This window comes from Anopheles merus, unplaced genomic scaffold, assembly GCF_017562075.2.
Source record: "Anopheles merus strain MAF unplaced genomic scaffold, AmerM5.1 LNR4000739, whole genome shotgun sequence".
Lineage (NCBI taxonomy): Eukaryota > Metazoa > Arthropoda > Insecta > Diptera > Culicidae > Anopheles > Anopheles merus.
Genome location: NW_024428319.1, coordinates 21,416 through 32,292, shown reverse-complemented (window position 1 = coordinate 32,292; position 10,877 = coordinate 21,416). Strand labels below are relative to the sequence as shown.

The window sequence follows — 10,877 nt, the reverse complement described above, 5'->3', positions numbered from 1 at the left end:
CCTCCGACGGCGGCGGCCGCGTTTGGCTGTTGCGCAGAGGCCCCGCGCAGAGCCGGCCGCTGCCGAAGCTCCCACGCCTGCAGCGGCGGCCGGCCTTCCTCGTCCGCTTCTATCCTATAGCCGGGACCATTTTTGCCCGCCGCCGCCCCCGTTTGCATGGCCATCGAGGGCATCAGATTGGTGAGGTAATCGAGCCCGGTGGAGTTTGCGTTCGCGCCCGCCAGTCCCGGATGCTGAGGGCCATAGCGCCCGGCGGCAGCGTATTGATTCCTCCGAACCCAAACCGGCCGCTCCGGGCAGTGCGGCGGTGCAGTGGTGGGAGGAGCGAAGGTGGATTAAGTGGCACCGGTGGCTCGAGCGCGCTAGGATCTTTCGGGGAGTGCGCAGGTCCCGGTACAGGGCGTGCGAATCATGTCACGGATGTAGACCCGCCCCGGCACCACCTGATTCGGCAGCGCGGTGAACCGGATGTAGTAATCGCGGTCACGCGATCGCACCACCATCGGCAGCCCGCCGTAGTCGACCGGGAGGGCTGCTCGTCGATCAGCACCGTCAGCAGAAGTCCGCAAACTGTAGCCGATGCATCACGCCGTACACCTCGAACACTTGCGGCTTGCAGTCGAGAAACACCGGTATCATGTACTTCGCGTCGACGATCATGTTAATTTTGCCGGCGACAAGATCCTTGCGACTGTCGCCGATCTTCACCTGCGGCGCCGGCCCGCGATTTTGAACACTCTCGGCTTGCCGTCCAGCATGATCGTCGTGGGCTGGTCGCCGAAGTAGCACTCATACCAGGAGTCATCGATGTAAAGCTCCCTCGTCGGCGCCCCCAAACGCATCTGATAGACTTTATTCTCAATGCTGACCGATTTGTAGGGCTCGTTAAAACCCAAGCTCGAACGTTTCCCTATCATCGACCCACCACCATGCGCGCACCCTTCTGGAATCCGATCTCCTTCGGCTCGTCCCGTTCATGAAGATGACGGCTATTTCCTCGTAGAACCGAATCTCCCCGCTGGATGCCATCGATATTGATCGTACGCACGCTGTCGTTCAGCTTGGGCAGGGCCGGATTCAGCATGTTGGGAGCCAAGCCTCCGAGCACGCCCAGCGGAAGTGGACCAGGTGGGGCCGGGAATCGGGACATACCGTCCGCCATTACTGGGAACGGTGCCTGCTCCCACGGGCTTGGTACCGCCATTCCGGGGCGAATTCCACCCACCGCCTAGCGGAGGTGCCACCACCAATCGTCCCACCAACGATCGGACCAACGGGACGGTTGCCCCAAGCAGGCCTGGACCAGGCTCTACCCGATTCCATTTCGATTCACGTATTCTTCGTGGATCTGTTGAAGGAAAAGAAGAGTTTACGGGTAGAACAGTGATTTTGGAAGAGCGTGAAACCATTTCCTTACCTCGCTGGGCACGGATATCTGGTGGCGGAACGGACGTAGGCGGAATACCGATACCGGCGAACGGTGCTCCTTCGAAGGGCTTGACTAGTGGAGGCTTTCCGTCAATCGGATGTATTTTACCTCGGAAATCATTTACGATGCCGGAGCTGCTATCCTTCGGATCGTTTAGCCGCATCGCCGACAGGCCGGGCGTCGCCGGGTCACGGACGTTACGATCACATGTCTTCGCCGCTCATCGACCCATTATCGTCGATCCGAATCACCGACTGATCCTGCCGCTTCACGTGCTCGATGCGCTGCGCCTGGCGAATCTTTTGCGTCTCGTTCAGCTGAATCACCTGCTTCATCAGGATGTTTACTGCTCGGTGTAATTTCGCCCTTTTCCATCTGATCCTGAGCCTGCGCGATGATGGTTTTAATGTTGGCGTTCATACTGTCCATCGAATTATCGTCCTCATCTGCCGCGTCGTGATGATGAAGGCTCTGCTGCGGAAACCGATGATGATGTCCCCTGGGTTGGTAAGGGAGACGATGGATCGTCGTCGCTCGATAGGATCATCTGTAGGAGAGTTTTTATTATTTATTGCCAACTGTTATGCTCCAAAGTCTACAACACTACTCTACAAGACGATGATACATACCTGGTAATTTTGTACAACAGAGGTCTGCCAAGCTTGTCCTTTTCAAGTCCTTTTGCACCGTGATTGCTGTTGGTTTTCTCCGAAAGGGGAGATCTAGGCATGTTGACAGCGTTTTCCATCTAAAACGCGAAGGGATTTGTAAATCAATCATTTAAACGGTATTTGTCGCTCAAACCCCACCCCACCTTTGTCCTTACCTTTGGAAATCTACATCACGTGCGTCTCACCCATCAATAGAGTTCCTCCGATCGGCAACTGTCGAAGATCGACATCTTCATTGCCGAACAATCTAAATGGATGTGAAAATGATGAAAAATGTATCGGAACATAATGTTTATAATGTACACTCCTTAGCTATACTTACGCATCTATCATTTCTGCCTTGCTCTTCTTAGCGTTCGGTTCGTCCGAATTGATGGGGCTGCTTCGCTTCTTTCCGCTTGAGAATTCATCTCCATCAGTTCTTCAGATCGCTTGGACGGAGATTCCATCTTCGACGATCTCGAACGGACGCGTCGCCCTTGGTTCCGCCGAGAGAACTCTCGAGCTCCGGCACTAGTTTTGGCGTAAGCACTGCAGAGGAATTGCTCGTAAATCGATATCTTTAGCAATCATGGCCGAAAGAGCTTCCGTCGTCTGTTGCACTATTATCTGTAATAAATTGCATAATTAATATAGACTCGCCTCGCGCAGTGCTACTGACAAATGGGACAGGCCACCCCGAATTCTTTTTTTTTTTTTTTTTTGTTTACAGCGTTAGCTCTCCTTTTCTTCTCTGCATAAAATGTTTTCGGGTTTTATTGAAACGTTCAATGAGACTTAACACTGCAAATTCCACTGACGTCCACTACTGTCCACGAAAATCCACGAAAACAGAGCAACTACCTACTGATTAATGAAACCGGCACAATTACGGAAACAGAGCAAACTTGCAAGAAAAGTAGATCAATCACGAAAATTACAGTAAAGGTGCAACGATGAGAACACAACTTGAATCTCTAAAACGACATCGACAAATACCGGAGCGGAAGAATCCTGTATCCCTTATGCTGAAGGGATTCGGTGCCATCATCGTTTTTATTTCGCAACCAACTGTTCATTTCCGTTTGATATTGTCTATTTCTGGAGTTGCTGTTTTTTATCTTTTTTTTTAATAGGTACCGCTATCGCCAGAAAGAATCCATTAGTCACGAGTTTCTCCAGCGACAGTGCTACCTGCCAGCGAGCTCGTCATACAACTCTGCGAGCACTTCTTACACTATGCGGATTACTGTTTACCCCTCTGCGCGAATGTTTGCTGTTCTACTGCGCATGTAAAACGGTTTTCAGCACTGCCTCGCGACACACTTGTGTCGTTTCACAATCTACCTTCATCCCTCCCCTGACCTTTCGCGCTTGCACTCCCGAACAGAGCAACTACCGTTTGCAACGAGCTGTATAGTTTATCGAACATCAACACACTCATACCGGTTGGGGTGCTGCTAAATAATAGGAAAATATGAATGTCGCTCTTACTTTGTACTTCCGACGATTTTTGCCCCACCATCGTCACAACCATTTCGTCTGCCTCCTTCGTCACCGAAAGCCCGTCGGCCACCGGCTCATCGATCTTGATCCGTTTCTGAGGAACGCCGTAGCGCAAGTCAACGTCCCGGCCCTCGAAGGCTGCTGCCTCGCCGGCAGGATGCTGATGCTGCTTTTGCTTTCGACATTGTTGTTTCGCGCAAGTTGAGCCGATGGTTGTTTGCCACTGAGGGGATGCAATTCCGAAGAGCTTTTGCTTTCCGGTCGCGACTTCCCGGCTGCTTTTGGGCTGTTATCGTTTTGCGAATGACCAGAGGATGAAGATTTCTCCGAAGATGAAGATTTCTTCTTTCCAGGCGAGTGAGGTGATTTTCGACCATGGGGCGAACCACCGTCGCTGTTACTTTGGGTGCGTTGTTTCCGCTTGTCGGACCCGCTGCTGCCGGACCGTGCGGAAGAGCCCGCCTTGCTACCGCCTTTGGTCGACGATCTACTACTGCTTGTAGACGATGAGGATGAAGAGTGTTCCTTGCGGTCCTTTCGCACCTTTGCATCGTTATCGTGCCGCGATCTGTGCGAAGAAGCAGAACTATTGCTGGCTGTGGAAGATGGCGTATGTTTCTTGCCACGTGCACTGCTGCTACCTCCTTCACCTTGCGTCGACGATTCCGATCTGGTGCTTTCTACACCACTAGCCTCGGGTCGGCGATTTTTTGCACCGAAATTGTCCCGTGCAAGAGCGGATGATTGTTTCGCCGAAGGCGCACCGTGATGTGAAGCTTCCATCAAGCCAGAGGCCATAGCGGGCGGAGGTATCGCCATTGCACCCAGCGCCGCGTTGTGATTATTCATGCTGGCTGTCATAGTTGACGGAGGTCCTCCCAGCTGAGCGGCGGCCTGTTGCTTCGCCAACCGAGGATCGCGTGTCTTGACCATGTTTACCATGCCCATGGTGACGGGAGCAATACGGCTCTTCGGCATCACGCCCGGGGGTGGAATGGTAGGAAGAACTGGTAGATGACCTCCCGCTCCATCTAACGATTTGACCAGTTCCAGCGAAGGCTATACATGGGACGAACAACCATTTCAATATTGCATTTGTTCAAACACATGAAATGCATAAAGATCTTACCTCTTTTGCTACACTCTCCGTTTGGATGCTCAACTGTTTCTCCTGTTCCATGATTCGCTTCTTGGTGGTGAGAAGCTCCAGCTCCAGCTTTCGCGCCTGCAGCTCGAGCAGCTCACGCTGCTTATCCCTCAATTGTTGCTGCATCGCGATCGTTGGCTCAGGTCCCTGGAACAAATAAAGGCGAAAGGAAATGAGTAATCAAAATCATTCCCCATACACTACTCGCGCACTAGAAAGTACATACATTTGCTTTGAGAAACATAGGATTGACGTGAATTGCGGTTGGTGTTTTTGATTTCAATTGTGCTGTGATTGGCCATCCTGGATCGATCGAGTTGATCTTTACATCCAGCGTGTACAGCTTGGACTGTTGAAACACATCGTTCCACGTTTGTCGCAAGCTAAACATTTTCTCACGAATCTTTTCATTGACCTGAAAATAATCACAATTGATCTCGTCGATTAATAATGGCGCGCAGTACACTATTGCGTGGAGACATGTGTTGTGCACTTTTTACATACCGTTTGAAACACTCCGCAGAACATATTCACTATGACCTGACTGAAGAGCGTCTGATACTGTTTGCCCACATTCTTAACAATTGAATCAACGAGGTAAAGTATTGGCAGTTTTACATCTGGTGCAACCTATATTAAAATCAATGTACGTTATAACAGAAAATGTGATGACTGCATTCTGGAGACACTCTTCACTCTTCTCTTCTCTTACAACAGACTATCGACAAAACGTGTGGCTGATGATGTAATGGATGATATTTAAAGAGCACACTTGAAACTTTCAATCGTCTCAAATAGAAAAAAATAGTGGAACGTTTGTTTACAACTTATCCAACAGGATAACACAAAAAAGGGTAAGTTTTCATCGAAAGAGATGAAATCTTTGTAACCAATTTTGAAAATTATATATAAAAGTTGCGGCTTAGAATTGATTTGCCAAATAAATGTATCGTTTTGCACACGTTACAAGAAAATGGAAAAAGATTGTAACTGAAAAAAGTTGTCTTCGCAAAAAAATAATAACTACATTAAATTGCTCATTATATTCCTTAATTTAGTGCAAACCATCTAGCAGTACGCACATGATAGGTACTGTTTTAAACAGATCAATTGTATTGTTACAAGTCTTTTCGACATTAATGTTCTAGATTGTTATAATGTTTAGGATTTTTACTCGTAGTACTACTGACTACTGTTAAAGGATATTTTGGTTGAAATAAACTATGTAAATAAGCAAACACATTTTCGACAAATACTTTACGTAATTTAACTGTAGATTCATATTACACTAAAGGAACATTTACAGTCTTTTATCATCAAATAGGTATCGTAAAAACAAACTCAAAGTTTAAATAATAACTACACTGCATCACAATCCTATCCACCATGTGTGTACAGCGAGCGATTTTGCACTTTTTATCAAGGAATAACAACACATTCCATTAACTGCCCAACAAGTCCAACAAGGCACACAATCCAAATTAAACTTAATGAAAATAATAAACAAAATAAACTGATCAACTCCAGTAAATCACTTTTCGTTACTTCAGATCGCAGGGAATTAAAAGATATTTCGCTTCAGAATGATTTATTGGTCAATAGTTGTTGATTATGTACTGCTGCTCTTTGGTACTTTAGGCACTGCAACCTGTCCTCGTGATGTGATTTCTCTCCTGCTTGTGTTTTAGGTATTAATTTCAAAGAGTGTGATCAGTTACTCTACTGGGCATAATTGTTGCAGTTTAGATAGATCGAGTTGATAGAATTATTCCTTAGCTCCAGATTGCAACAGTTTCATCTTTAATATACTTGGTTCGGGCAGTTTTAAAGCACAGTGAGGACTAAATACATCTTTTTTTTTTTGCGAAATGGATTTTTTTAAACAGACTAAGGTTATGTTTTGGTTTATTTCGATTACAGAGCCCATTGAATGCGGTAGTATTTTATCGGACATTATTTTACCATCAGTCTTTCTTGGTACGCTTGTTGTTGCATTGGATGTGTACGTATTTATGAATTATGTTTAAAATTGCTTTCAGCTATGCTCAAAATTAAAATTACTTGGTATCCCAGCGAGACTGGTTCGTATAATCCCATTACTTTTGCGTACTAAATGAATTACTTAACTGCCAAAGGGAAGACTCTGTTGGCGTTCATAACTGATTTCCATACGGGTAAATTGCAACATTCGAAAGTACTACGATTTTCTAATTTACAGGATGTGTGGAATAAAGTACAAAATGGCGCTCTAGACATCAGATCAAAACGTAAGTGAAACATGTAGTGTGAATGGGGTGCCATATTGTGAACTAGGATTCTATGTTGCTACGCAACGCGCTTTTGATAATGTGGGGCCGCAAAGTGCACGGGGAAGAAACATATTTGCCCTAACTGTTTACCATATATACATTTCGAACGCGTACATCTTGTGTAAACACTTCTCTTAGTGGGATGGAATTCACAAAGGCGGACAGTAACATCACAACAATTGGATGCGGAGATGTACATATGAACAATGAACATAGAATGAGGAAAGGCAACATCTTTGTCCTTGTTTGAAAATGAAATTCTATCATCACAACAAATATCACAGATCATTTCACAGGCATTATAGTTCCCTCACATTACGGCATATTTCACAAACGTTTTATCTGAAACTGTTGGCCACTTGCATCTTGCAACTTTTTTATGATTTTAATTTTACACTGGTTACAGGTACTTTTGCTAGATTCACTACCGAAAACGATCCACCGAAACGGTTCCCCATGAACCGTTGGCCTCTTAATGGATATTTAGCTGTAGGTAGTAGAATGTATAAGTATCGACATAAATTGTTTAACCTTTGCCAGGTGCTTTTCCACCGCGTGCACGATGATTTGGGCATACTCGAGGTTTTCCTCGGCCAGTATCGTCAGCATGTTTATCAGCGGTTTGCTGTTGACGTTCAGGTCGGCCAGACTGGACAGGTATTCTTTCTCGATCTGCTTCGCCCGGCCCTCGGCATTCGCCGTCGCCTGGTCCATCACTGCGCAGGAGGTGCCCTTGGGCTGCACCGGGTCACGACAGATGGGACAGATGCGCGGTTGAATTCGGACGGTATTGAGCCGCCTTCGGAAAGCGGGCTGGGCGTTCTACCCTTTCCCGCCTACTCTCTACCGCCACCGTACAGCCAGCCGCTGTCTCCTGACGCTGCACACCAAGCGCTGGACGAACGTCCGTTGCTTCCTGCCGTACTTGCGACCACTGTGAATGGAAAAAGAAGGCATATTGTAACAATTGCGACAGACATTACGGCAGCATTGTTATGGAGGGGGTCGCGGAACAAAACCCAATATTACAACACTCCGAACACGCACCGAGTGCACCGTGCAACCGTACGGAAAGCACTTGAAAACGAGCACTAGTTTCGCAAAACAGTGAAATCGTTGGCTAACTGCTGTTTGTCACTATATTCACGGATACATTGACCATACCTCCGCCAAATCGAGTGATCTTGAACGCACAGTTGAACAGGAAACTAATACCTAACCAGCTCTATGGCCAGCAACCTATATAACAAAACGCTTACAAAAGGCTGATTAGCTGAAGTTCGGCTTCACATCGACCACTACACGCCGGAATAATGCAGAACAATTTACAGTGGAACACACACACATCTACGAACACTGGAAACTACATTGAACACAATGAGCCGTAGTTGGACGTACAGAAAACATCGAATCATCCATCTTATTCGATGAATCCGCCTCAGCCGTGCGTACTTTTGCAAAACACATCGCATTTCATCGCGCGGCTACGTTTTCCTTGCTTCTTGCTCTTTTTCTACGTTTTCTTCTCGCGTTGAGTCACACTGTTGCATTTTTTCACTGCCCATTTACGCCCCTAATAACACCGTTCCGCACGATCGAACACACTCCCCGTGACTCACCTGTGATCCAGAGCAGAATTTGCACAGTTTCAGCTGGAATCAAATCAGTTTAACACTTGAAATTGTACAATTTCTTCGCACTGACGAAGCGCGTGCCTGCTGCGCTGTGAAAATTTGCCAACTTTTAATCGATCGAGGATGAGCACCCACTTTCATCGATTTCTGTGACAGTTGCGGTGTCACGAAAAGATGAAATGGCAGTTCTGTTGGAATTGACAGTTGATTTCCAAATGGGGCACAATATAACGCTCCGAATGGTGGAAATCGATAATGCAATAAATGAACTTGAATTTTAATATTTTTCACAGCAAGGCAAATTTTTAATTCTGTTTCATTTTTAAATTATTTTGTACGTGACGAATCTATTCTTCTGCGTCTGCTGTCAAGATGTACCCATGGTACAGCCTGAAAATTTATATAATTACATCGTACAATAACAATCCAGGCGGTAAAATTGCTTTCAACAAACCACGCAATATACATCCACCATGAATGAGGAGAGCTGTAAAATGTAGGCATTCAAGGGTAATAGTGTTGTTTACAAATATAACCTAATCTTTTTTTGCATTGCAGCTGTTTTAATAAAAATGCAAAGTACAACTGCCCGCGGTGTAACATACTGTACTGCTCCGTTCAGTGCTACAAATCGCAACAGCATCTGGAATGCTCCGAGGGTTTCTACCGAGAGAATGTCGTGGAAGAGCTTGCTTTGCAGAAAGCGGAAGCCGACGCATCAAAGTCCACCAAATCCATGCTGGAAATATTGCAACGAATAGAGCAAACGGACGCACAGCTCGACGAAGAATCCGATTCCGAAGGCGCCACATCGGACCCGGAAGGTGATGGCGAAGAACTCGACTCAGATGACGAAGCGCAGGCGGACGAACTGGCCAACCGACTGAACGGAATCGACTTGGACAACGCAGCCGAAGTGTGGGACCGTCTAACCAGCGCCGAAAAGGAAGAGTTTCAGCGTTTTATCGAGAACGGCGATATAGCTAAAATGCTGCCCGAGCCGACGATTTGGTGGGCGCAAGAGTACAAAGTGGATCTAGTCCAGCCAGCCGAGGTACGATCGCAGCAGGAAGCGAAGCTGCTGGAAGCGTGTCCGAAAGTAGTGAAAAACAGCCAAAAGCTTAGCGATATTTTGCCCAATGCTCCTTCTCCCGCCGTACGCCACAACATTGCAAATGTGCTGGCCGCTTACACGTTCGTGTATCGATACTTCCTAGGAGATGTACACGAAAACGCGCTGGAGACAGTGGATTGTTTGCTTAGCGTATGTTTAAATCTAAAAAGCAGTACCGTGTTCGATACGGAACAAATGGCTGTCACTTCCGTCATAGGGGAGTGCTGCAATCAGCAGCTGCCGACGGACAAAGAAACGGCGGCCGTACTGAGATCGGACGTGCAGACGCTGTTCGCTGGCCCGACGGGATGCGGCAAGCAGTACCGAAGGTTGTTCCTTCTATCGGCCTTGTCGGACATCCGCCAGCTGCTGACCCATGCCAAGCGCGAGCTGAAGGAAGTCGATTCCATAGCAAAGGAAAAAGCCGCCAGCAGTGCGATGAACGTTGATGTGGCAGACCTTAAGCACGTGAATGGTCAGCTGCTCAAAAACTGTATCAAAAAGATCGATTTTTATCTGGCGTACGCACGCTCGCAATATTTATAAGATGGTTCGTGCAATTTCGTGCATAAAATACAAAACATCCGTTATCAAAATATAATACTTGCTCTGTTTTTATTTTATTTTCATCTCTTTTTATGAAATCATCTATACAAATCTTTACCTACACATATATACAACGCTCCCATTGTACAACACTTTCCCTATTATTGTGCGGCGCTTACTTTAGAGAGAATGAAACAATTAAACATGTATAAAAATAAAACTGGACCGAGCATCCCGAACGGTGTTGCTCAACTGTTGCATCCATGGACAGCTGCATTCCAGAGTTTGGGCGCTATTTTTCCCCTTCCCAGGCCATCAACGCTGTGCACAACTACACTTCCGCTATCACGTTACCTTTAACAATCGGGCCTGGGAATAGGACCATTCGTCGTCATAGCAACGAACCGCGTGCGAAATAAATTAAAAACAAATAGTTTAAGATAAAAACAAAAATGTGAAAAGTCACCTCCCAGCCACCCCCCAATCACCCAGCTTTTCGGGGTCAAAAAGTAACGTTGGTTGTAGTGACGATGTTGTAGACC

At 46.7% G+C, this 10,877-nt stretch overlaps 1 protein-coding gene and 1 pseudogene across 1 annotated transcript; one reads left to right on the top strand and one right to left on the bottom strand.

The window, feature by feature from the left end:
* Positions 1–362: 362 nt before the first annotated feature.
* Positions 363–8,801, bottom strand: LOC121602970 (annotated as a pseudogene).
* A 260-nt stretch (positions 8,802–9,061) lies between these two features.
* On the top strand, positions 9,062–10,410 carry LOC121602966 (zinc finger HIT domain-containing protein 2-like). The gene is made up of 2 exons (XM_041931711.1): positions 9,062–9,171; positions 9,234–10,410. The coding sequence occupies exons 1-2, from the start codon at positions 9,149–9,151 to the stop codon at positions 10,333–10,335; spliced, it is 1,125 nt and encodes a 374-aa protein (XP_041787645.1). The 5' UTR covers positions 9,062–9,148; the 3' UTR covers positions 10,336–10,410.
* The last annotated feature ends 467 nt before the right edge of the window (positions 10,411–10,877 follow it).

Coding starts and splice junctions, on each gene's coding strand:
- LOC121602966 (XM_041931711.1), top strand. CDS start 9,149: ATGAATGAGGAGAGCTGTAAAAT. Junction 9,172..9,233: donor AATGAGGAGAGCTGTAAAAT/GTAGGCATTCAA, acceptor TTTGCATTGCAG/CTGTTTTAATAAAAATGCAA.